General features: G+C 43.2%; 1 protein-coding gene across 2 annotated transcripts; it reads right to left on the bottom strand.

Annotated features, from left to right (window-relative positions):
* Nucleotides 1-2116: 2116 nt before the first annotated feature.
* On the bottom strand, nucleotides 2117-26290 carry LOC139371347 (importin-9). Of its 2 annotated transcripts, none has more exons than XM_071111694.1 (22): nucleotides 26103-26290; nucleotides 23627-23688; nucleotides 23388-23474; nucleotides 23048-23249; nucleotides 22642-22937; nucleotides 22440-22540; nucleotides 22177-22235; nucleotides 17906-18057; nucleotides 16648-16746; nucleotides 16340-16446; nucleotides 14754-14893; nucleotides 14226-14388; nucleotides 13752-13978; nucleotides 13250-13398; nucleotides 12777-12905; nucleotides 12404-12679; nucleotides 11852-12018; nucleotides 11548-11681; nucleotides 11248-11367; nucleotides 3643-3762; nucleotides 3256-3332; nucleotides 2117-3037 (listed from the first exon to the last, which is right to left on the bottom strand). In XM_071111694.1, the coding sequence occupies exons 1-22, from the start codon at nucleotides 26266-26268 to the stop codon at nucleotides 2927-2929; spliced, it is 3144 nt and encodes a 1047-aa protein (XP_070967795.1). In that variant the 5' UTR covers nucleotides 26269-26290; the 3' UTR covers nucleotides 2117-2926. The 2 variants fall into 2 exon arrangements, with proteins under 2 accessions (XP_070967795.1, XP_070967796.1); XM_071111695.1 differs by having other exon boundaries at nucleotides 2342-3037; nucleotides 22440-22486; nucleotides 26103-26289.
* Nucleotides 26291-27520: the final 1230 nt, after the last annotated feature.

Here is a 27520-nt window from a genome sequence, read left to right as displayed (position 1 = left end):
AACTTGGGTCAAACGTTTCGGGTAGCCTTCCACAAGCTTCCCACAATAAGCTGGGTGAATTTTGGCCCATTCCTCCTGACAGAGCTGGTGTAACTGAGCCAGGTCTGTAGGCCTCCTTGCTCGCACACGCGTTTTCAGTTCTGCTCACAAATTTTCTATAGGATTGAGGTCAGGGCTTTGTGATGGCCACTCCAATACCTTGACTTTGTAGTCCTTAAGCCATTTTGCCACAACTTTGGAAGTATGCTTGGGGTCCTTGTCCACTTGGAAGACCCATTTGCGACCAAGCTTTAACTTCCTGATGTCTTGAGATGTTGCTTCAATATATCCACATAATTTTCCTACCCCATGATGCCATCTATTTCATTAGATGCACCAGTCCCTCCTGCAGCAAAGCATCCCCACAACATGATGCTGCCACCCCAGTGCTTCACGTTTGGGATGGTGTTCTTCGGCTTGCAAGTCTCCCCCTTTTTCCTCCAAACATAACGATGGTCATTATGGCCAAACAGTTCTGTTTTTGTTTCATCAGAGCAGAGGACATTTCTCCAAAAAGTGTGACCTTTGTCCCCATGTACAGTGGCAAACCGTAGTCTAGCTTTTTAATGGCGGTTTTGGAGCAGTGGCTTCTTCCTTGCTGAGCGGCCTTTCAGGTTATGTCGATATAGGACTCGTTTTACTGTGGACATAGATACTTTTGTACCTGTTTCCTCCAGCATCTTCACAAGGTCCTTTGCTGTTGTTGTGGGGTTGATTTGCACTTTTCACTCCACAGTATGTTCATCTCTAGGAGACAGAACGTGTCTCCTTCCTGAGCGGTATGACGGCTGTGTGGTCCCATGGTGTTTATACTTGCATACTATTGCTTGTACAGATGAACGTGGTACCTTCAGGAAATTGCTCCAAAAGATGGACCAAACTTGTGGAGGTCTACAATTTTTTTTCTGGAGGTCATTGCAGATTTTTCCATGATGTCAAGCAAAGAGGCACTGAGTTTGAAGGTAGGCCTTGAAATACATCCACAGGTACACCTCCAATTGACTCAAATGATGTCAATTAGCCTATCAGAAGCTTCTAAAGCCATGACATCATTTTCAGCAATTTTCCATGCTGTTTAAAGGCACAGTCAACTTAGTGTATGTAAACTTCTGACCCACTGGAATTGTGATACAGTGAATTATAAATTAAATAATCTGTTTTAAGCAATTGGAAAAATTACTTGTGTCATGCACAAAGTAGATGTCCTAACTGACTTGCCAAAACTATAGTTTGTCAACAAGAAACTTGTGGAGTGGTTGAAAAACGAGTTTTAATGACTCCAACCTAAGTGTATGTAAATTTCCGACTTCAAGTATATATAAATATAGCTAATAGATAAGTCATCTTTTAACTAAATACAATCCCAATCTAATCAAGTAAATATTATTGGTAACAGAATAAATAGAAGAATACTGCAGATTAAATAATGCTGTACTTGAAAATTTCACTCAATTTAGGCTACTGCCCCTTTAAAAGCTAGCGTTGATTTTTTGGTTAGTGCTAAGTCTTCACACTATTCAAACCCCACAATCAAATAAACAGTTTATGAAGCTTCCTTAGCCTATAGATAACACTTTGCAAACAAATAATCTGAACATTGTGCCAGCACCAAACTCCACACATATATTTGGGCATTTCTGTATGTCCTTGACACTTGCTAAAGAATATCCAAAAACAGCACACATTATTTCCACGAACCTACACATCATCTTCTTTCTTTTGTGCCACAAATGTGAGGGGTTATGGCAGGGGAAACTGTGTTGCAGTAGTCTAGTGTGTGGTGCAGGAAGAATGACAACAATACTTTGTGAGCTGTGTTCACATTGCCCTAATATAGGGAACCGGACCACGGGACTAAAGCAAACCGAACATAGACCACCCCGAGATGTCTCCATTCAGTTCGCTTCAAATGCTCTTTTGAGTGCTCCAAGTTTCTTTGGAGTGTTCACACAGCACAAAAAATTATGTGAACAGCACTGAGTACAGACAAATTGTCTGAAAGGGACCAAATGTGAAAATTTGTACTGCACATTCTTCACTATCTGGGAAAGTGACCAAATAACAATGGAAACAAAAATGGTGTCCTATTGGGACTTTTATTGAGAAATTTCACCCCAACTAGTGGGTAAAGGGAAATGAAAAGGCGGTGAGTCACCATGGCAACGGTGTGAATCCCCCATAACCACCCAGGCCCCAGTCGCAACCAGAAATCCTCAAGGTTTTCATCCCAATCAGAAAAGTCAATGGTTTCTGAAAACAAGGCCACCAAAGTTTCTTACTCAGTCTCAAAGATATATTTCTCTTTGTCTGTCCATCGTCATGAAGTCTCTTTTGCCTCTTGGAAGTTTTTTTTTATTTTTTTACAGAAGCACAAAAATAAGTGGGTCGAGTTACAAATGGGACACAGTAAAGACTCCGTTCATATATCACAGCTGCCCTGCCTGCCTGTCCCATTGCAAAACATCAACCCCTCTGTCACATTCCAAAGTCCTCCCACAAGTACAACAGGGCAGAGGAGCGAGGAGACACTAAGGAGGTGTGGTCCCACAACAGTCTCCCAGCCCTCCCTGGGAACAAATCAGGGTGTCCCTCACGACCTTCTCTCGAACTTCTTCCGTCACATCCCTCCACAAATCCGCAGTCTTTTCCTGGTCATCCTTTAAGTCAGAATAGAAAGACAGGATGTTATGGGTAAGTCATGTCTGTCTCTTCTCTCCCGCTTTACCTCCCCATGATCTTCTGTTGGAGATGTAGGTAAAGCATCAACAACTGCTTGGCCAATCAGAGCCTCTCCCACACTCAGGGGTTGGTGATTGGTTGGTGAGAGTGAGGGATTGGGCAAGAGTGTTCTAGTAGGGTTGACATAGGGAAGTGGATGGGAGCAGGTTTAGATGCCGATAGTCTGCAGGACTCTCCTCTCAGCGTCATTGAGATGGCCAGAGAACATGCTGTAGCACGGCGACTGGGCAAACTGGGTCAGGAAATCTGTCAGGTAGGCCTGGAACACACAGTACAACAAACTTTATTTAAAGTTAATTTAAAACATTAAAATACAACCGAAAGGACAAACCGTTGAAATCTGTTCAATACAACTTGATCAATCTCCTTAAGGTCAATTAAGAGGGCACAGTTGGAGCACAACCACGTCAGCCCTAAGTAGTCATGTTTTTGTGAACTAAATCTGAATGACAGATCAGTATATTAGCGAGGCATTACCTGAAGGTCTATCTGATATATGGGGTCCTTCAAGGCATCTGGATCCTCCTCATCATCATCCTCATAGTAGTCTTCATCTGAGAGATTCAAAATACATTTTGATACCTGTGAAACATGGCAGATAGAGCCAAGATGGCTGCCTACTACACTGATGGAGGAGCCAGACCTCTAGAAGAGGCTGAGGGAGGGAAGTTATTTTGTCACCATGATGAATTATTTTGTAGCCGCAAAGCTTCGGTGCATTTTTCATTCTTACTAAGCATAAGCCATAAATAATAAGGGCTTTTAAATTATTTCACTACATGAGTGCCTTGATTACTTCTGTTTTTTTAACTTCTTTTTCGGCATTGTTTACTATCCAGCAAACTTATTTTGGTCTATTCTTACCATATTTGTTGGAAGCGATGAGGTCAGATAGCAGCTGCCCGGCCAGCCCTTCATCCTCCTCATCATCCTCCTCCTCCTCCTCTTCTTCTGCCTCCTGGTCCTCCCACATTCCACCTGAATCTGCAGTGACACAACCAAACAGCTTGGGATTAGATTCAACAGGGCCTACTTGCCTTCACAATACTAAACACACACATGAAGGCCGTTTGTGGTCCTCTGTAGCTCATTTGGTAGAGCATGGCGCTTGCATTGCTAGTGGGAAAACTCCCAGGACCACCCTTTTTTAAAATGTATGCATGCATGTCTCAGTCACTTTGGATAAAAGCATCTGCTATAGGGGATATATTATATTACATACAGTGCATTCGGAAAGAATTCAGACCCCTTCACTTTTTCCACATTTTGTTACCTTAGACTTATTCTAAAATAGATTAAATAAAAAAAAGTCCTCAATCTACATACAATACCCCATAATGACAAAGCAAAAACAGGTTTAGAATTTTTTGCAAATTTATAAAAAATTAAATAAAATTGCTTATTCACAAGTATTCAGACCCTTTGCTATGATACTCGAAATTGAGCTCCGGTGCATCCTGTTCCCATTGAATTGATTGGACATGATTTGTAAAAGGCACACATACGTCTATATAAAAGTTCCCACAGTTGAAAGTGCATGTAAGAGCAAAAACCAAGCCATGAAGTCGAAAGAATTGTCTGTAGAGCTCCGAAACAAGAATGTGTCGAGGCACAGCACTGGGGAAGGGTACCAAAAAATGTCTACAGCATTGAAACTCCCCAAGAACACAGTGGCCTCCATCATTCTTAAATTGAAGAAGTTTGGAACCACCAAGACTCTTCCTAGAGCTGGCCGCCCGGCCAAACTCAGCAGTCGGGGGAGAAGGGCCTTGGTCAGGAAGGTGACCAAGAACCTGATGGTCACGGACAGAGCTCCAGAGTTCCACTGTGGTGGTGACAGCATCATGCTGTGGGGATGTTTTTCAGCGGCAGGGATTGTGAGACTAGTTAGGATCGAGGCAAAGATGAACGGAGCAAAGTACAGAGAGGTCCTTGATGAAAACCTGCTCCAGACCTCAGACTGGGGTGAAGGTTCACCTTCCAACAGGACAATGACCCAAAGGACACAGCCAAGACAACACAAGGATGGCTTTGGGACATGTCTCAATGTCCTTGAGTGGCCCAGCCAGATCCCGGACTTGAACCCAATCAAATATCTCTGGAGCACAGAGCTTGAGAGGATCTGCAGAAAAGAATGGGACAAACTGTGCCAAGTTTGTAGCATAATACCCAAGAAGACTCAAGGCTGTAATCGCTGCAACAAAGCACAAGGTGCTTCAACAAAGTATGAGTAAAGGGTCTGAATATTTATGTAAATGTAATATCCGTTTTTAATTTAATACATTTTGATGGGCTTGGTACCGGGGTACGGTTCGCTGCAAGTGAGAACGTAGTCCGGAACAAAAACAGGGAAAGGGGATATTAGTCAGTTGTACAATGCATCTACCGCATTTAACCCAACCCCTCTGAATCAGAGTGGTGTGGAGGGCTGCCTTAAAATCGACATCCACGTCTTCGGTACCCGGGGAACAGTGGGTTAACTGCCTTGCTCAGGGGCAGAACAATAGATTTTTACCTTGTCAGCTCGGGGATTCGAACCAGCAACTTTTCGGTTACCTGCCCAACACTCTAACTACCAGGCTACCTGCCGCCCCAAAGAACCAGAGGCACACATTATTATTTGTTGTTTGACAATAGCATTTGATGAAATGCACGCAGTAGCCAACCATAGAATGTTTCAGAGATACCAAGTTATGAGTAGCAGCACATTTATGAGCACATCCGATGCAGATTAAGGGAGACGGGGAAGTAAATATATACACTAAACTAAAATATTAAAACTCAACAATTTCAAAGATCAAAGAGTTACAGTTCATTTAAGGAAGTCAGTCAATTGACATATATTAACCAGGCCCCAATCTATGGATTTCAATAGGCATCAGGATCTCATCATGGTATCTCTGTGCATTTAAAATTGCATTTGTGTTCGATGATCAAATTAAATTTGAGCATTTGCCCACTGAAAGTCAGCTATGACACCAAACTGCAGGCAGGTGAAGACTCGTGAGGATGACAAGCACGCAGATGAGCTACTCGGAGACGGTTTCTGACAGTTTGTGCAGAATTTCTTTGGTTGTGCAAACCCACAGTTTCATCAGCGGTCTGGGTGGCTTGTCTCAGATGACCCTGCAGGTGAAAAAGCCAGATGTGGCATCCTGGGCTGGCGTGGTTACACGTGGGTCAGTGATTGTGAGGTCGGTTGGACGTACAGCCAAATTCTCTAATACGACGTTGGAGGCCGTTTATGGTCGAGAAATTACTATTAAATGTTTTGGAAACAGCTCTGGTGGACATTTCTGCAGTCAGCATAGCTATTGCACGCTCCTTCAGAATTGTGTTGTGTGACAAAACATTTTAGAGTGGACTTTTATTTTCCCCAGCACAAGGTGCACCTGTGTAATGATCATGCTTTTTAAATCAGCTCCTTGATATGCCAAACCTGTCAAGTGGATGGATTATCTTCACAAAGGAGAAATGCTCACTAACAGGGATGTAAGCAAATCTGTACACACAATTTGAGAGAAATAAGCGTTTTGTGCATATGGACAATTCCTGGGATCAATACAAAGGCAATCAAAAAATTGAATCAAACATTTCATGAGAGCCCTGGCATTCAGAGTTTGAGTGGCAGTGAGAGCCAGCTCCTCATAGCTGGTTGGTGCATGGAATAAAGTAAGTGTTTCTGTTGCGCAACATTTCTACAGGCTACGCAATTGCATGAGAAAACAGAGTTTTGATGGCCTCAATAAGGATCCCGTCATCTTTCTATAGGCTAGGCTTATATTTATTTCTCAACATTACATGTATTAACACATCGCTTCTGTTCTGACAGGTGCATGATAATGGACCATTCTAAACTAATTTCACACATTATTTAGAATACGTAAAGACCAGTGCCTAAATTTGTGAAAATTGGAAGGTACCAGAACAAAAAGTGAGCTCGAGAGGGGATTGACCCGGGGACCTGAGGTACCGTAACACATGGAGAATAAATAATAATAACAATTCACCTTTATAATAAAGCATTGCATGCATATCATGGTATTTGCGTAATGGCATAGAGCAGTAGAGTGAAGGCAGTTACAGAAGTTGCACACATGGGGTACATTTTTAGTAGCCTAGGGTCTGGAAAAGTGTTGGCCTTTTATAAACGCATTTAATGCATTTCTAAGTCCTTTTACATGACTGGAGACAGGCAGAATCTATTTTAATACTGCACAAATTATCTACAATGTCAAGAAAAAGTATGTGAACCCTTTGGAATTACCTGGATTTCTGCATAAATTGGTCATAAAATTTGTCACAACCATAGACAAACACTGTGTGCTTAAACTAATAACACAAATTATTGTATTTTTCTTGTCTGTATTGGATACATAATTTAAACATTCACAGTGTAGGTTAGAAAAAGTATGTGAACCCTTAGGCTAATGACTTCTCCAAAAGCTCATTGGAGTCATGAGTCAGCTAACTTGGAGTCCAATCAATGAGAAGAGATTGGAGATGTTGGTTAGAGCTGCCCCGCCCAATAAAAAAAAATCCCAAAACAAAACTCACAAAATGTGAGTTTGCTATTCACAAGCTTTGCCTGATGTGACCCATGCCTTGAACAAAAGACATCTCAAAAGACCTACGAATTGTTGACTTGCATAAAGCTGGAAAGGGTTACAAAAGTAACTCTAAAAGCCTTGATGTTCATCAGTCCACAGTAAGACAAATTGTCTATAAATAGAGAAAGTTCAGCACTGTTGCTACTCATCCTAGGAGTGGCCGTCCTGCAAAGATGACTGCAAGAGCACAGCGCAGAATGCTCAATGAGGTTAAGAAGAATCCTAGAGTGTCAGCTGAAGACTTCTAGAAATCTCTGGAACATGCTAACATCTCTGTTGACGAGTCTACGATACATTGCTGCAGGTCTGAAGTTTGAAAAATAGCACCTGAATCTTCCACAGTGCTACTGGCAAAATATTCTGTGGACAGATGAAACTACAGTTGAGTTGTTTGGAAGGAACACACATCACTATGTGTGGCGAAATAAAGGCACAGCACACCAACATCAAAACCTCATCCCCACTGTAAAGTATGCTGGCGGTAGTATCACGGTTTGGGGCTGCTTTGCTGCCTCTGGACAGCATGCTATCATCTACGGGAAAATGAATCCAAGTTTATCAAGACATTTAGCAGGGGAATGTAGGACTATCTGTCTGCCAATTTAACTCAACAGAAGTTAGGTGATGCAACTGGACAACGACCCAAAACACAGAAGTAAATCAGAATGGCTTCAACAGAAGTTAGGTGATGCAACTGGACAACGACCCAAAACACAGAAGTAAATCAGAATGGCTTCAACAGAAGAAAATACACCTTCTGGAGTGGCCCAGTCAGAGGCCTGACCTCAACCCGATTGAGATGCTGTGGCATGACCTCAAGAGCGGTTCACACCAGACATCCCAAGAATATTGCTGAACTGATAGTTTTGTATAGAGGAATGGTTCAACATTCCTCCTGACCGTTGTGCAGGTCTGATCCACAACTACAGAAAATGTTTGGTTGAGGTTATTGCTGCAAAAAGGAGTATCAACCAGTTATTAAATCCAAGAGTTCACATACTTTCCCCACCCTGCACTGTGAATGTTTACATGGTGTGTTCAGTAAAGTTCATGAAAACGTATCATTGTTTGTGTGTTATTAGTTTAAGCAGACTGTTTGTCTATTGTTGTGGCTTAGATGAAGATCAGATCACATTATGACAAATTTATGCAGAAATCGAGGTAATTCCAAAGGGTTCACATAGTTTGTTAGTGTCAAAGTAGCCGGAGATCAATAAAAACGACCTGGTCTTAAATCCATCAATAGTCTAAGGCCTAGGTGTGTGGAGATACATATTGTAGGCTACAATATGAGTTAATTATAGTCCTAAAAAAGCTTTCCAGTTTCACTGACTCACCCAATGCTGCGCAGATCACACGCTGGTAATGGCCTACATGTTTGTGCCAAACGCCCATCTCTAGTTTTATGCAGTAAAACCATATTTGGAAGTTGATCAAAGATTTTGATAGCCTACAGCATAGTCTTTTCAGCAGGAGCCATTTGCTTTCCAACCTGTTACCCTTCGATTGTATTTGAAATCTTGCGAAAGGCCTGTTTTGTCTGCATGCTGTTCACTGACAGATTTGATGCGCGTCCTCAGCTGTATGCTATGCCTTATTGGGCTACACACAATACACAGCTAGGCATTTTTTTGAAAGAAGCTACTGATCCTGCGAGGCTAAATTATAGGCCTTCTCATGGTGTAGTAGACGATTAATAATTACTTTATCTTTCTGAACAGACAGCAGTAATTCTCTAACTTTGGAAAATGTATTTCAATTCAACAGATTTGACTAGCCACTAAACAATACAAGTGGATCCCAGGTTTCTAGTCCTGCTATATTTATTGCTCACTTAAAATAAATTAAGCACATGAATCCGCTTTACAAACGGTGTAGCCTACCTGGCATATTAAAAAAACTATCTGCACGTAACCTCCATTTGCTATTTGAGTGCAGGTTATGGATGACTTTTTTTTGTGGGCCATTCTTAATAAAAAAATTATTCCACACATATACACACAAAAGTATTTGGACACCCCTTCAAATTAGTGGACTTCAGCCACACCCATTGCTGACAGGTGTATAAAATTGAACACACAGCCATGCAATCTCCATAGACAAACACTGGCAGTAGAATGGCCTTACTGAAGAGCTCAGTGATTTTCAACGTGACACCATCATAAGATGCCACCTTTCCAACAAGTTAGACAAATTTCTGCCTTGCTAGAGCTGCCCCTATCAACTAAGTTCTGTTATAGTGAAGTGGAAACGTCTAGGAGCAACAACGGCTCAGCTGCGAAGTGGAAGACCACACAAGCTCAAAGAACAGGATCGCTGAGTGATGAAGCACGTAAAAATCTTTGTCCTCGGTTGCAACACTCCCTACCAAGCTCCAAACTGCCTGGAAGCAACGTCAGCTCAAGAACTGTTCATCTGGAGCTTCATGAAATGGGGTTTCCGAGCAGCTGCACACAAGCCTAAGATCACCATGTGCAATACCAAGCGTCAGCTGGAGTTGCGTAAAGCTCACTGACTCTGGAGCAGTGGAAACGCTGTCTCTGGAGTGACAAATCACACTTCAACATCTGGCATTTGGCAGATGCCAAGAGACCGCTACCTGCCTGAATGGATAGTACCAACTGTAAAGTTTGGTGTAGGAATAGTCCATGGTTTGGGCTAGGCCCCTTAGTTCCAGTGAAAGGGAATCTTAACGCTACAGCATACACTGACATTCTAGACGATTCTGTGCTTCCAACTTTGTGGAAGGCCTTTCCTGTTTCAGCATGACAATGCCCCCGTGCACAAAGCGAGGTCCATACAGAAATGGTTTGTCGAGATCGGTGTGGAAGAACTTCACTGGCCTGCACAGAGCCGTGACCTCAACCCTATCAAACACCTTCGGGATGAATTGGAAAGCCGACTGCGAGCCAGGCATAATCTCCCAACATCAGTGCCCGACCTCACTAATGCTTGTGGCTGAATGGAAGCAGGTCCCTGCAGCAATGTTCCAACATCTAGAGGAAAGCCTTCCCACAAAAGTTGATGCTGTAATAGCAGCAAAGGGGGGGACCAACTACATATTAATGCCATGATTTTGGAATGAGATGTTTGACGAGCAGGTGTCCACATACTTTTTGGTCATTATCAAGTCCTTGTTAAATTGTGAATGAGACTGATGTGCTGTGCAGCCTGCTCAAGAAACAGAGCGCTTCAATTTCAAGCCACTTTTTTCAAATCAGAATTCGTCACATCATGCAGCCTTAAACTATATGTTCTGATTTCTAATACATTCTAACGTTTGTATCACAACTAAAGTAGAATTAATAACTCTAAATTAGAAACACATAGGAGGACCTGTTTCTTTGTTAATTGCGCAACACAGAACAGCTGCATGTGTACACTCCCTCGGATATTGTTTGGGGAAAAATATCCTTTCTATTTTATTCAGCTATGTTCAATTGTGTTGTTCTTACTATAAAATAAATGCCACAGGAATAATAAGCTAATCTTGCCTGCTAAATGAACTTGTGTAGCCCACAGCCATATGGCCTAGCCAGATCAGGACCTGACATAAGGACAACTCAGACTATGCTATTCTGTTCTTCTGAAATATGATAGAAAGAAAAGCCTGTTTCTTTAGATCTGCCTAAAATAAATAGATTCATTGTGAAGGTGTAGGATATATTAAAATGGATTTATTAAGAGTTTTTAAAATGTTTATTTTCCAAAGGTCTGCATCAGTGGGTTGTTAGCTGTGTGTGGAAGCCAGAGATGCTGAAGGCGTTTATATTCATTAACTGTCAATTACAGTGAGACCGGCAGTTATTTGAATGACAATCACCGGCTGACAAAATGTAATGACCGCCACAACCCTGACCTTGACTCCAGTCTGCTGCGGCAGCTCTGGTTGTGTTGGCCTCCACCACTGACGACAGCTCATTGACAATCAGCTTAAAGACCTTCACTAGCAATGGAATGTTGGTCCACTTCTCTGGATCTGGGGAGAGACAGACAGACCTTACAGCCACACTGTAAGATGTGCATACCATCAAAGAGTTGAGCCCCCAACAGAAGCATATAGCCAATGCACCCCGTGTCATACATTAGACAAGATAATGGGGGAGGATGTTTTTTGTGTCCTAAATGCAAAATTAGAGAAGTGAGCTGTGGGTCGTACTCTTGGCAGACTTGGAACGCGTGCGGATGCCCTCGTCAGGGCCAAATATCTCCTCTCCCTTGACCACGATGTCCTGGAGACGCTTGTCATTGGTGTTGAGGCCGTGCTGCAGCAGCTTACACAGGGCTACCGTACTGCACAGGGACAACACAGGAGACGGGGAAACACAAACATTACAAAAGGGAAGAAAATTCCAGGTCATAAATAGGTGGAAAGGGGAGTACAGAGAGGAACACACCTTTTCTTCACCAAGTTGAAAATATTCTACTCTACCATCTATCTTGAGGAGTGTGGATACACTCACCTGACTTTACCCTCGTACTGTCCGTAGAAGAGGTGCTGTCGGCTCATCCACTCAGCCATGACAAACTCCAGGGCTGGTTTCCCCGTTGGACCCGGCAGACTGCACAGGAACTCCAACAGAGGCTCCAGCTGAGAGTGGACCAGGTGGGCAAATACCATGATCAGAGACTGGGGGAGAGGAGGAGAGAGATGGTGATCAGAGACTGGGGGAGAGGAGGAGAGAGATGATGATCAGAGACTGGGGGAGAGGAGGAGAGAGATGATGATCAGAGACTGGGGGAGAGGAGGAGAGAGATGATGATCAGAGACTGGGGGAGAGGAGGAGAGAGATGATGATCAGAGACTGGGGGAGAGGAGGAGAGGAGTCGAATGTCAACAGGGTCTATATGGGTGGCAATAAAGTAATTGCTGGACAACATTGATGCAAGGCTCAAGATTAGTATAAATTGAATAGCGACAGCTTGGCGTGTTGAAACCTCAACATCACAGAGAACACTGATAGATTTAAAGAGGAAAGTTCCAGAGAGGGACAAACAGAATTGTTACGTCCTACCTGCATGACGCTGAGGGTCTCGGCCTGCTGCATCTTGCTGAGGATGGCTCTGAGGATTTGGTCTAACTGCTCTCCAAGCTCAGTGCCGGCGCGGGCGATCAGCGTGGACACCAAACGGCCCACGAAGGCAGCGGTGAATTCTGATGTCCTGGGGTCAAGCAGTTGACTGACCACCTGCATCACGTACCACAGACCACTGTGGCCCTCCGTGTCCCTCCACTGGCCCACCTGCTCCAGGGCAACTGACACATACGCCCGCAGACACTCACCCCCGTTCTGGAAGAGAATAGGGTTAGAGTTCATATAATTACAAAGTGTACTGGTGTAAGAGCAGTTGGTATTAACATCGGAGTCCTTCTCGGTGTGTGTGTACCTGTATTGTGGTGTTGTCGTCTGTGCGGAGGGTACACTGGGCCACCACAGGGAAGGCCTGGCAGACCAGCATCTCAGAGAGCGGGGGTTTGGTGTGTCGGACCACCGTGGTCAAGATGTCTATGGCGGTCTGTCAGGGAGAACACAGGAGACAACTGTCAATATATGACTGACTAGAACCCTAAACGTTGATGGTAAACAAGGAGGCCAGACCACCAACCATGGTCCTGGAGAGCGCAGGCTTTTAATCCAGCCCAGCACTAACACACCGGATTTAACTAAGTCAAAGAAATGACTACTTGATTAGTTAAATCATATGTTCGAGTACCTGGCTGGAATAAAAGCCTTCACACCCCTGTAGCCTAGGCCCTGGGTTGGTGACTACTACCAACTCTGTTAGGCCCCGACACACAGTGCTGCTGCAAATTAACCACTTCCATAGTAGCTAGAGGCACCAGACCAGTGGTGACTTACTGCACACAGACCGGAGGGGATCTTGTCAGGCGGGGCCTGCATGATGCTGACCAAGGTGGGGATGAGGCGCATCTGCATGGGGCCCTGACACGCCTCGATCTGGGCCAGTTCCTTAAAGATGTCCTGGGCCAGAGACGCCACCACCGGGTCTGGGGAGAGGAGGGAAAGTAAGATAGAGGCACATGGGTTGATCTGTAAGGAATGGATAGTCATAGTGGCAGGTAGCCTAGTGGTTAGAGCGTTGACCAGTAACGGAAAGGTTGCTAGATCGAATTGCCGAGCTGACCAGGTAAAAATATGTTGTTCTGCCCCTGAACAAGGCAGTTAAACCACTGTTCCTAGGCCGTCATTGAAAATAAGAATTACTTCTGCCTTGTCTAGTTAAATAAAGGTTAAATAAGAAAATAAAATATGGTAATATCTAAATTATCTATGGGACTCAATGATACACTAATAATAAAATACAAGAGCACCAACTGCCAAGGTTACTATAGTTACCCACCGTTACTATACTTGAGAAAGATGGCGATGGTGAGGGGGCAGATCTTGTTCTCTGCGCTGGTAGTGAAGGCTGGGTCCACAGTGCAGACGATACACAGTGTCTCCATGACCAGGGTGAGAACCTCGGAGCTGAACTGGGCTGCCAGCTGCACCAGTCCGTCCAGAACAGCAGGCAGGAACGGCTGTAGGACATGGGTACTCTCAGACAGCTTCAACTGGTCACAGTACCTGAGGAGAGCACACACACAGAATTACCACCTGCATACCAACACATTTAATGTTATGGTGTAGTGACGGATTGTGTGGTATGGCTAGTTGGGTGACAAACTAGAGGGATTTATCCATCTATCTACTGTATGACATCATCGCTTCTACCTGGCCTAGCTTACTGCTATTATTATGATGACTGAAGAAGTGTAATCTACAGCTTGTCAGAACTATCGAGGTTTAAGTGTTGAACTTTCATCTCCCTCACCCCCAGATGGCGCGTACGGCTGAGATGCGGACTGAGGGGGGCTGACTGTCGTGCAGGCCGCTGACGGTGGCCTGGAGGAACTGCTGGATGAGCTCAGGGGACATGGCTGCTGTGAAGCGGCTGGCCGCCCACAGGGCTCGGCCCAGCAAGAACGGAGAGGCCGCTGGGGGAAGAGAGGAGGGAGGGGTTATTATATAAGCATATACGGTACCATGAGTCACAGTCCAGACCTCCAGGCCTTTGATGTCTGAAGGTTATTGTTTCTCCCTCACTCTTTATTGATCACGTAATCAATTGATCACTGATTGATTTTTGATTTGCAAATAAATTCATTAAAAATCCTACAATGTGATTTTCTGGATTTTTTTCCTCATTTTGTCTTTCATAGTTTAAGTGTACCTATGATGAAAATTACAGGCCTTTCTCATCTTTTTAAGTGGGAGAACTTGCACAATTGGTGGCTGACTAAATACTTTTTTGCCCCACTGTAACTGAACATGGCTGCCCGGAGATGAGCGACTGACTAACCTGTGAGGTTAAGGTCAGCCAGGATGACGTTAGCCAGGAAGCCGTGCATATCAAACTGAACACGGCCGTTCTTCACGTTCTCTGTGATGATGGTCTTCACTGAGCCCAGAGCTAACATACAGGCCTCATGGATCTTCCACCTGCAGAAGGGGACAACACAGGAGTAAGGAGAGAGCACACCTACAGTGCTGATGGTTTAGCCATGGGGTGCAACTCAATAGTAGAACGCAATGTTCACTCATGTTTTTCTGTCACTTAGCAAATTTCAGGTCTGTTGAGTGCAAACTTGAACATTCAGAAAACACTGAGGCTGTACCCGCTTTAAGTTACAATTTCAGACAGTGGTCAAGTAGGCTACTGTGGCTATTTGGACCATAATGTAGGCCTATCAGAGTGGCCTACCCTAACAAAAAAAAATGGAAAAAAAATGCATCCAATAACATTTTAACAGGGAAATAGCTGTTCTATCATTCAGCCTGCAGTAGCAGCCAACGTGTTCAATGTAAGCCTACATTCCATGAGACTTTTGAAAAAAACACGCAGGGCTTGACATGAGTCTATTTATCCACTTGTCCTTCAGACAAGGAGGTGACAGAAAATTTGTTTTTTGATGCAAGAAACCCCTTTACAAAATAAAATGCATTATTATTCCCATACCATTATTACAGAGAATCAGACAAACTATTCTACCCTCTGCCTATTGGCTACTTAGCTTATTCAAACCTATCTCAAAACACAACACTGCCCCTTTAAGACAACAAAAAACCTCTTTACTCGACTCCCTCTTCCTAAGATGTCTAGAAATGTACATGTTTTGTGCTCTTGTTGGAAGCAATCACTCCCCCATTGCTGACTACAAATGATCTATAACTGGGCTAAGAACTCACTAACTAGCAAAGGATATGAACAAATGTGAACACATGGCTACATGCAGCTCTGGCTTTGATGTCAAAACAAGCCGTATCTACTCACGCTCATGCTGTAAACACAATCCAGTTCAAAGAGAATGGCACAGATCCATATATGGCAATGGTCTGTTTGCATATAGGCCTACTGCAGCGCTGATTGGTTATGCCACACCGGTCTGTGTAGAGTAGGGGTTGAGTAGTGGGTGTCAATGCAATAGAATCCTACTCTGATGCTTTCTGCCTACAACAAAATCTGCAGCATAGTTAGTTTTGCATTATAAGTCTTACGTAGTTCGTTTTGTTTCGGTATGTTGCATTGAAAGTGGCTAATATTGCATTGATTCGATCACAATTCCCACAGTAAATCAAAATGTTGTTCGTGTTAACTAAGGGGGGGAAAAAAAACGTGCTTCTTTTCTCTGGGTGATATTTCTTCTGCGGGGCAGTCCCAGGGGAGCAGAACGCGGGAACACTGGTTGAAAGTAATCTCATCACCTTGTTTTCTGTCTGCACTGACAAAAATACCTGGACAGATTAAAGGAAATTCCTGAAAGGCTTCCATATTGCTTTCACCTAACGCGTGTTTTCAGTTCAACGCCGAGGACAAACAGGAGACAAGGACTATTAATTAAGAGGCATCCACTTTGCCATGTCATGCAGCCGGTGTGTGGTCCTCACCAGTGCTCATTGCCACTGTTCTTGGCCTGCTCGGCATCCTGCAGGTGCCTTGTTGCTGCTGCAGCCAACGCTGCCGCACTCTCGTTCTGGAACTCTGTCGCCACAGCCTATTGAAAGAGGAGGAAGGTTGGAGTGAGAAGTCTTCTCTCCAGAAAGGTCACATTGACCAGAACGTAAACATGCAGAAGTAACTGTGGAGTGAAACTATGGGGTTCACACACACACACACACACACACACATCAAAGGTAGTGCACTATATGGGGAATAGGGTGCTATTTGAGCTTTGCCTACAGACTGAGGTACTCACCAGCAGCAGGTCCTGGGCTGAGATCCTGACGGAGTAGGAGAAGGTGTCGTCATCCTCGTCCTCCACAAACTGCTGGGGGTTGGCCGTCCACACCTTGATCTACAGATACACGACTACTGATGAGGAACACATACAACCATGGCATCATAGACTATGGATGAGGAACACATACAACCATGACATCAAATGGGTTTGTAAAGACAGTGGCAAATCAAATTCAAGGACTTTAGTGCTTTTTCAAGCACCAACATTTATTTTCAAAGACCATCAATTTGTAATAGTTCCTTTTACGCAATTGTTCGTAGTCGTCACCAGATGGCAGTATATCTCCACAACCTCTTGAAAAAAAACACGTACTATTCATCACTACCTTACAAGTTTTACTCAATAATAGGCATTCACTAGTTATTTACTAAATACACGAGTGGTAAGTCAGTACTAACGTTGTAATTTGAGTAGAGATGAGCAGAGTTTTGCAACGGTGAACACACATTTCCTATTCGCATTACTACACAATTCCAGCTTAAATGACTATATTGTATTTTTATTTTGTATTGGGGGGGGGGGGGGGGGGGGGGTCTACTAATTAATAGCTACGAAAAAGCGACTTCATTCCAACTGGCAGCTTTAGTGTCACCGGTTCGGCAGAAGAGCTGGTGGGCTGTGTGAGGAAAACAGAACCTGAACAGCCACCAGAACGGCAGGAGCACAGCTGCCTCTTGATAAAGCAGATTATCACAGCTGCCTCTTGATAAAGCAGATTATCACAGCTGCCTCTTGATAAAGCAGATTATCACAGCTGCCTCTTGATAAAGCAGATTATCACAGCTGCCTCTTGATAAAGCAGATTATCACAGCTGCCTCTTGATAAAGCAGATTATCACAGGCGCCCCTTGATTGAGGCAAAAAAGCTCTGGAGAGAAAAAGTCAATGTAGAATTGGCGCTAGTGCATGATGCAGCATTGTCTTTCCCCCCTTCAGGGCTGACTCACCAATGCTCGTCTGGCAACCAGAGCGAGAAACTATTGAGGAAATAAAACTTGGTCGTCTGCCTGGAAATTAATTTAAGACCAAAACATTGTTCTAATGTTTTTCATATGAAATCATTTTCTGTTCTCCTCACATTTTAATTCAAGTACTTTTTAAGTACCAACCAATTTAAACATCTCAAGCACCTTGTGCGAACCCTGCATCAGACTCAGCACCATTAAAAAAAACGGTCTCTCTCACACATACACAGGAGTGAGGGAGTGTGTACCTGATCCTCCGTGATCTGCATGTAGAGGATGATGTAGTAGATCAGCTCAGGAAGAGCCTTCTTTACTGTGCTCTTGAACTTGCTGTTCTCCAGCAAAGTGTGAACAAACTCAAAGATGCTAAACACCAGGTTCTCAAAGCCCAGAACCTCACCTGGAAGAAAAACGCACAGTTGGCAGACCATGGCACTTTCAATGCCAGAATAATTGGTTTGATTTCCGGAACCCTCCGCATGTAAAATGTATACAATGATGACTAGTAGCTTTGGATAAAAACGTTTATTAAAATGGCGCATACGCATGCATATAGAATACCAGTCAAAAGATTGAACACACCTACTCATTCAAGGGTTTTTCTTTATTTTGACTATTTTCTACATTGTTGAATAACAGTGAAGTATTCAAAACTATGAAATAACACATATGGAATCATGTAGTAACCCAAAAAAATAGATTCTTCAAAGTAGCCACCCTTTGCCTTAATGACAGCTTTGCACACTTTTGGCATTTTCTCAACCAGCTTCATGAGGTAGTCACCTGGAATGCATTTCAATTAACAGCTGTGCCTTGTTAAAAGTTCATTTGTGGAATTTCTTTCCTTCTAAATGCATTTGAGCCAATCAGTTCTTGTGACAAGGTAGGGGTGAAATACAGAAGATAGCCCTATTTGGTAAAAGACCAAGTAGATATTATGGCAAGAACAGCTTAAATAAGCAAAGAGAAACGAAAGTCCATCATTACTTTAAGACATGAAGGTCAGTCAATGCGGAAAATTAAAGAACTTTGAACCTTTATTCAAGTGCAATCGCAAAAACCATCAAGAGCTATGATGAAACTGGCTCTCATGAGGACCGCCACATGAAAGGAAGACCCAGAGTGACCTCTGCTGCATAGGATAAGTACATTAGAGTTAACTGCACCTCCTATTGCAGCTCAAATAAATGCTTCACAGAGCTCAAGTAACAGACACATCTCAACATCGACTGTTCAGAGGAGACTGCGTGAAATCAGGCCTTCATGGTCGAATTGCTGCAAAGAAACCACTACTAAAGGACACAAAGAAGAGACTTGCTCGGGCCAAGAAAAACAAGCAATGGACATTAGACCGGTGGAAATTGTCCTTTGGTCTGATGAGTCCAATTTTGAGATTTTTGGTTCCAACCGCTATGGCTTTGTGAGACGGATGATGAACGGATGATCTACGCATGTGTGGTTCCCACCGTGAAGCACGGAGGAGGTGTGATGGTTCTTTGCTGGTGACATCATCTGTGATTTATTTAGAATTCAAAGGCACACGTAACCAGCATGGCTACCACAGCGATACGCCATCCCATCTGGTTTGAGCTTAGTGGGACTAGCATTTGTTTTTCAACAATACAATGACTCCAAAAACACCCCCAGGCTGTCTAAGGGCTATTCGACCAAGGAGAGTGATGGAGTGCTACATGAGATGACCTGGCCTCCACAATCACCCAACCTCAACCCAATTGCGATGGTTTGGCATGAGCTGACCACAGAGTGAAGGAAATGCTTCCAACAAGTGCTCAGCATATGTGGGAACTCCTTCAAGAATGTTGGAAAAGCATTCCAGGTGAAGCTGGTGGAGAGAATGCCAAGAGTGCGCAAAGCTGTCATGACAAAGGGTGGCTACTTTGAAGAATCAAACATGTTAAATATATTTGGATTAACACTTATTTGGTTACTACATAATTCCATGTGTTGTTCCATAGTTTGTGTCTTCACCACTATTCTACAATGTAGAAAAGAGTAAAAATAAAAACCCTGGAATGAGTAGGCGTCCAAACTTTTGACTGTTACTGCGCGCACACACACACCTCGACTTTTTCCACATTCTGTTACGTTACAGCCTTCATCAAAAATTGATGAAATTATTTTATCCCTTATCAATCTACACACAATACCCCATAATGACAAAACAAAAATGGAATTTTAGAAGTGTGAAAATGTATTAAAAATAAAAAACTGAAATATTACATTTACATAAGTATTCAGACCCTTTACTCAGTACTTTGTTGAAGCACCTTTAGCAGCGATTACAGCCTCAAGTCTTCTTGGGTATGACGCTACAAGCTTGGCACACCTGTACTTGGAGAGTTTCTGCCATTCTTCTCTGCAGATCCTCTCAAGCTTTGTCAGGTTGGATGGGGAGTGTTGCAGCACAGCTATTTTCAGGTATTCCAGAGCTGTTCAAATGGGTTCAAGTTCGCACTCTGGCTAGGCCACTCAAGGACATTCAGAGACTTGTCCCAAAGCCACTCCTGCATTGTTTTGGCTGTGTACTTAGGGTCACTGTCCTATTGGAAGGTCAACTTTCACCCAAGTCTGAGGTCCTGAGTGCTCTAGAGCAGGATTTCATCAAGGACCTCTCTGTACTTTGCTCTGTTCATCTTTCCCTCAATCCGGACTCGTCTCCCAGTCCCTGACGCTGAAAAACAACCCCACAGCATGATGCTGCCACCACCATGCTTCACCATAGGGAGGTTCCAGGTTTCCTCCAGATGTGACACTTGGCATTCAGGACAAATAGTTCAATTTTGGTTTCATCAGACCAGAAAATCTTGTTTCTCATGGTCTGAGAGTCCTTTAGGTGACTTTTGGCAAACTACAAGTGGGCTGTCATGTGCCTTTTACTGAGGAGTGGCTTCTGTCTGGCTACTCTACCATAAAGGCCTGATTGGTGGAGTGCTGCAGAGATGGGAGAACCTTCCAGAAGGACAACCATCTCCACAGAAGAACTCTGGGACTCTATCAGAGCTCACCTCCCTGACCAAGACCCTTCTCCCCCATTTGCTCAGTTTGGCCAAGTGGCCAGCTCTAGGAAGTCTTGGTGGTTCCAAATCTCTTCCATTTAAGAATGATGGAGGCCACTGTGTTCTTAGGGACCTTCAATGCTGCAGAAATGTTTTGGTACCCTTCCCCAGATCAGTGCCTCGACACAACCTGTCTCAAGAGCGCCACGGACAATTCCTTCAACCTCATGGCTTGGTTTTTGCTCTGACGTGCACTGTCAACTGTGGGACCTTATATAGACAGGTGTGTGCCTTTCCAAATCATGTCCAATCAATTGAACTTACCACAAGTGGACTCCAATCAAGTAGAAACATCTCAAGGATGATCAATGGAAACAGGACTCAATTTCGAGTCTCATAGCAAAGTGTCTGAATACTTATTGTAGAAAAGGCCCATGTGATCGGGCCATCAGTTATTGTTTATAGTTATTACCGCGGAGCGCGGCTTGGAGCGCACGCTTCAAACATATTGTGTAATGTGAATTGTCAATGATCACAGCCCTACGGATCCTCATAGGCCAATTATGCAATCGATATGGTTAATATGTAATGCAATTAATTACATGTACACATGAAGACAATTGAAAGGGTGAAATGAGAAACGTCATTGTTTGCTAACTGATCGACTTTGATAAACTAATGGGGGTTATAGATTGAATAACCATTCACTATTTGTATCCTTTCATGATTTATGATAAATAGTTACGAGCCTATATGACTCATGGATGATTACTATTGACTTCTTAATGAACTGGATTGTTGAATTCCCTAATTATGTTAATCATGAATGATTGTTAAGACTTGATCTTTGTGATTATGAATTTGATTGGATACATGTTATTTGTTTCCTTTGTGATGCAGCACAGACTACTCAGTAAATATACCACTTTATGGTTAAAGGAATTCCTGCCTCAGTCTCATCCATTCCTCTGTCACCTGACCCGTGACCACCTGTTCACCTTCACTGTCAGTCATCCTACCTGTCCAGCTACCCACACAGATTCCACTAATCTTTCACTTATGTAAATGGGGTATCTGTTTTTAATTTTTAACACATTCACTCAAATGTCTATAAACCTGTTTTCGCTGTGTCATCATGGGGTATTGTGTGTAGATTGATGAGGATTTTTAAAAATCCATTGAAGAATAAGGTTGTAACGTAACAAAATTTGGAAAAATTCAAGCGGTCTGAATACTTTCCGAATGCACAGCACAGCACAGCACTGCACAGCACACACACCTGATCTAGAGGACTTGAGGAAATTATATAGTAATAGCTCACTATGTTCTATACCACTATCTATAGCTACTGTATGTTATAATGCTTTCTATATCCATCTACTGTATGTTCTAGATCAGCCCATTTAAAATGATTAAATCAATGTTACAAGTTCAATTAATCATGAACAATAACAAGTGATCTAAATGCATGAAAATAAGAACAAGACTAAGGTTGCACTCACCATCAGAGTCGATTGGATCGTCTACCTCCTCTGTGTAGTTGACCTCTGTTCTGACATAAGTGCACAACTGGTTAAGGAAAACCCATTCTCAGGACACAGACCAGTGTTTACCTGATCACCCTCTACAGTTAGGTGAATAGGTCACATTCCAAGAGGAACATTGCCAATCATTATGGACAGATATGAACCAAAGCTATGGGAATTAATAGACATTGAGCTATATGAAAGTGGAGAGGACATGGTTGCAGCAGTGTGAAGGATATAAAGCGGCACTCTCTGTCAGGGTGTTCCAGACGATGGGCAGGATCTGCTGCATGGACGACACCATGGGTTTAGGGAAGTTCTTCACTAGAGCTGTCACGGCCTGGCGAAGAGATATTAGGTGAAAAGAAGGTAACATCTGACCTACAGAACCCATAAGGCCAACCTCATCTAGCATATGAATCCTTGTGGTAATCTTCTCACCTTGAGGACCTCCATCTTGAGGCCGCTGTCTGAGGAGGGTCCATCAGGCATCTGCAAGGCCAGAATGAACGCCTCAGTGAACTGCTGCACCACAGGGAAGATCAGGGCCTTGGCTGCTCCCTTCTCCAGCTCCTCTATCGCACAGATCAGGTTGGCACAGGTGGAGAAGATCTCCACGGCTCTGGAGCGGGTACGGATGCTGTAGATCTCCATCATGGAGAAGATCTTGTACATCTCAGGCAGGATCACCGGAGCCACCAGAGGCATCTGAGTGTCTGTCACCTCACGGGTAAACTCTGAGAAAAAGCCAGAAGAATTATGTGAATACACTGAGATCCATGCATACAAACAGTTAAGAGTGGGAACGGCGCACAGGAAAAGGGGTCAATTTGGGATGTGCGTGTACCTGTGAGGACCCTCATTGCCCCATGCACTGCGTTGACGTCGCCACTGACCAGCATGTCCATGAGGATGGTGAAGAGCTGAGGCCAGGCCTCTGGCCAGTCCCAGTGGGCAATGGCCGACACAGCATATGCCACACTGGACCGCACCTTACTGATGGACTCCCTCAGGCCTCCTGGCAACAGCTCCCTGATGGCTGCCTTGGCCTGGAGAGGAGAAAGAGAGAGATTTTAGGCAGCATCAGTGGTTTTGTAACTCCTCTTTCTCAAAATATTTTCAAATAGTCAGCCATCAAAAATTATACATTTTGTTTAGTTGGAAGAACGACGTGTTGCTTTGCTTACCCGGTCTGTGGTCTCTGGGGGTCTGAACTTCTCAGATAGGGAACACCAGTGGGTCTCCACATACTGCTTAAGGATGACTGAGGCCAACTGGACAAAACACACATACGTATAATTGATTGATATAGTAGAGTAAAGGAGATACAGAGATGTGGTCTCACATACACAAGACATAGAATTAGAGCGCTAGAATACTTCTAGAGTTAGAATAGGAAGAAGAATGACAGTTTCTGTTTACTAACCTGACGAATGGCCAGAGCTCCCCGAGGGTCCACAGTTAGCTCCGCCAGGTGGACTCCAAACTCTTCCAACACAAATGGAGCAACAACACAGTGGACAGATCATCAAGAACACATCAATCATCAGATCACATTAGCCTCACATGACGTGCAATATCGGAAACTATGACGGGCATGCAAGGAAGGGACAAAATGTCAGAAATATTCTTATGATTGGATTCATGACTTTGATTTGAAGAAGAAAAAAAACGTACATATCACATTTAGTGCTGAGTGATTATTGATTTGAGGTCGGATTAATTATATTAAACACGGTTTTCAATTGTTATTATTATTTCTTTATTTTTACATTAAGTGCACTACGCATGGTGGGAATAAAACAATTACTAAACGTCCCATGATGGTAGTGACTGCCCATTACTGCTTATCACTTATTAGCCATAATTTATTCACATTACTTCAGTTGTTATGGTCATTTGTTCGACAACTATTATTTCATTCCAAGTGATCATCTCTATAGAGCTGCTGCCTGACAAAATCACTGTATCAAAGTAAATAAGGCATACTTTTATGACTGCTGAATACCAACTATCAAATCACTTAGATCATGTATTTTCAGGTAGAGATACTGCGAAGCAACTGCTCTCTATCCCTCTCGAATGCACGTTCTTCTCTCCGGCTCCGTGCTCCACACAGACCGGACAAGTAGGCGCGCAATGGATTATGGTAATTGTAGTTAATTACCAAGTTATGTGCTAAACTATGTAAAATATTGGCCTGTTGGAAACTACAACTCCCTACTACATCGCAGTTTGGGCTTGATATGATTGCACAAACTGCACATTGAGGAAAAAAACGCAATGAAAAGGAATTCAAATAATTGAACAGTGGGCCAATTTGGTGTTTAAAAAGTGACATTTTTGGGGGGGGTTAATTGCTCAGCGCTTACATCGATTAAGCACATTCGAGCATTTACAACAAGCACCGTCTCTTCCCCCCAAAAAACTCTTCCAATCTGTATTAGGCTAGTCAGTGAGACTCAGAACCTCATCCCTACAATGTGCCACGCTCTATCCCAGCTTTAACTGAGTGACATCAGAGTCCAAGAGACAATGTTAGTGCTGACAGCTCTAGCTATACATAGAGTAGCTCCCTCAGAAAGAGGCCTGCCGGGCCCATTCTTGCTTCTGTGACACTACAGTGGATCCCGACAGACAGCCTGCACAATCAGCCTTTTTGTCATGCTGGAGGAACGCCACAGACAAAGGCACTGTACACACTGTCCCTATATTCACCCCTCACTGTACTTTGGATTAGTGGCAAGCTGATTTTGGGTAGCTAGCTAGTTACTACACTTTGCTATATAGCTAGGTATAGCTAGAGCCATGCATTTAGAATTGGGCCAATGCGCTTTCTGCATTATGATGGAGCATATACATGACACTTCAACATTCTATGACAGCCACCTTAGCTCCCTATTAACATTACATGGGGAATATTTAAACAATGGTATGTAACTGAAGGTCTAGAATTATAACTATATATGGTAGCTATAATTCATTCAACATGCATTGGGTAAAAGGGCGTGTGCAGTATTTAACAGATGGAAAATTCATTTATTCAAAGGGGAACAAGGAACAATACGTTGTTTTGCTGAAAAAAATTAAAACAAGTTGTCAAAAGCATTGATGATGTCCGCACAGGGTTAGTTACACAAATATTGTATGTCAGTGTACAAAGGCTTGAAGCAGCAAGGCGGGAATACTACGAAATCATATTCGCGGGAAAACGTGACATTCCAAATCGAATGGTTGCTATAGCGACCCTAAAACGATTTGAGCTTTGATTATAGATTCATCAACACTATGTTCTTCTGTAATTACAAGTGGAACGCAAGGCCCGAGATAACATTACACAAGTAATTTGGTAACTAGCTAGCTAACGTTAACTAAGAAACGTCTTATCTGCTGTATACGGTCAGCCCATCTAGCTAGCTAGCTCTTTGTATTAGTCAAATTGCCATTTTAATTTCAGGCAGTGTCTTCTTTATTGAATTGGTCCACCACATCGTGTGTTGACATACTTCACAGAAAATTGAATCAAAAAGCTGCTAAATTTAACAAGCAAGCAAGGATTATGAAGGTAGAGTGCGCTTCACACACATGGTTTGTCTGTCAGCTAACTAGCTAGCTGCTAACTAGCTAGTTGGAATAAGTTAGCAAGCTGGATTAATTTGCGCCACTTGCTAGCCAACTGAATAGGAGAGAACATCTTAACTAGTTAGTTAGCTACATATTCTGTTTTATCATAGCGAGCGAACGTTAACAGTATTAAGTAACATGACAGTAATTGTGTTGTATGCTGTGGCTGGCTGGCTAGCTAGAATGTATCTTTCCGTAAAGGCCCATATGCATGGAAGTTATCATGCCATTCCACTCTCTTCATCAGCTGGTCTCGCAATGCTAGCATCCATGCTTACCCTCTGTCACTTCCAACACTTTTATTTGCTCCTCCGCGGCTGCTCGCACTTCTTGAACCGGGGACAGGATAGCCGTCAACGTCTCAATCAGGGCTTCTTTAAGTCCTTGTTGAACCGGTCCAGCAGCCGAAGCCGAGCCAGGACCTGCTGCACTCATGCCTGCCATGTTTTCACACACACAGCCTGAGCAAATCAGTATCTCGTCAGCAACATTGGAAAAAGTACTTCCGGGTCACGAAATTTCTGAAACGTTCCAAATAAAAGTCCCTAAGTAATAGTAGAATATGTTCAACCTATATTTTATTCGTGATGTATGTAAAATAATTGTCTAAACAGTAACAATGATTCATATTTGTTCATATGTAAGTGACATTTGCATTAAATCTGGGTTTTAAAACATGTTCCAATATAAAAAACAAAATGCCTCCAATGCAAATTGATTCCTTGTGCCAATGTAAAAGAAGGGTAGAGAGCAGTAGGGTCTGTAGAATATTTATATGGTGTCATTTCATGAGGCTCTGAACAATACTGACTGTTGCTGGCCTTTTACTGTGGTCAAACAGTTGCTGCCCTGAACCTTAGTAACTGTTACTAGCCGACTACCACTACCCTGCACCTTAGATACTGCTTTGTCCTATGTACATAGAGTCATTGAACACTGGTCACTTTCATAATGTTTACATAAAGTGGGGCAAAAAAGTATTTAGTCAGCCACCAATTGTGCAAGTTCTCCCACTTAAAAAGATGAGAGAGGCCTGTAATTTTCAACTATGGCAGACAAAATGAGAAAAAAAATCCAGAAAATCACATTGTATGATTTTTAATGAATTGATTTGCAAATTATGGTGGAAAATAAGTATTTGGTCAATAACAAAAGTTTATCTCAATACTTTGTTATATACCCTTTGTTGGCAATGACAGAGGTCAAACGTTTTCTGTAAGTCTTCACAAGGTTTCCACACACTGTTGCTGGTATTTCCTCCATGCAGATCTCCTCTAGAGCAGTGATGTTTTGGGGCTGTTGCTGGGCAACACAGACTTTCAACTCCCTCCAAAGATTTTATATGGGGTTGAGATCTGGAGACTGGCTAGGCCACTCCAGGACCTTGAAATGCTTCTTACAAAGCCACTCCTTTGTTGCCCGGGCGGTGTGTTTGATCATTGTCATGCTGAAAGACCCAGCCACGTTTCATCTTCAATGCCTTTGCTGATGGAAGGAGGTTTTCACTCAAAATCTCACGATACATGGCCCCATTCATTCTTTCCTTTACACGGATCAGTTGTCCTGGTCCCTTTGCAGAAAAACAGCCCCAAAGCATGATGTTTCCACCCCCATGCTTCACAGTAGGTATGGTGTTCTTTGGATGCAACTCAGCATTCTTTGTCCTCCAAACACGACGAGTTGAGTTTTTACCAAA

This window comes from Oncorhynchus clarkii, chromosome 17 (genome assembly GCF_045791955.1).
Source record: "Oncorhynchus clarkii lewisi isolate Uvic-CL-2024 chromosome 17, UVic_Ocla_1.0, whole genome shotgun sequence".
Lineage (NCBI taxonomy): Eukaryota > Metazoa > Chordata > Actinopteri > Salmoniformes > Salmonidae > Oncorhynchus > Oncorhynchus clarkii.
Note: the sequence above shows the minus strand (reverse complement) of the source record. Positions and strands in the feature narration are given on the sequence as shown.

Excerpts from the sequence above, each read along its gene's own strand:
- LOC139371347 (XM_071111694.1), bottom strand. The coding sequence starts at position 26,268 with ATGGCAGGCATGAGTGCAGCAGGTCCTGGCTCGGCTTCGGCTGCTGGA. Across the intron at positions 12,680-12,776 it reads ACGACAACACCACAATACAG|AACGGGGGTGAGTGTCTGCG; the intron begins GTACACACACAC and ends ATTCTCTTCCAG. Across the intron at positions 12,019-12,403 it reads AGACCCTCAGCGTCATGCAG|TCTCTGATCATGGTATTTGC; the intron begins GTAGGACGTAAC and ends CCTCTCCCCCAG.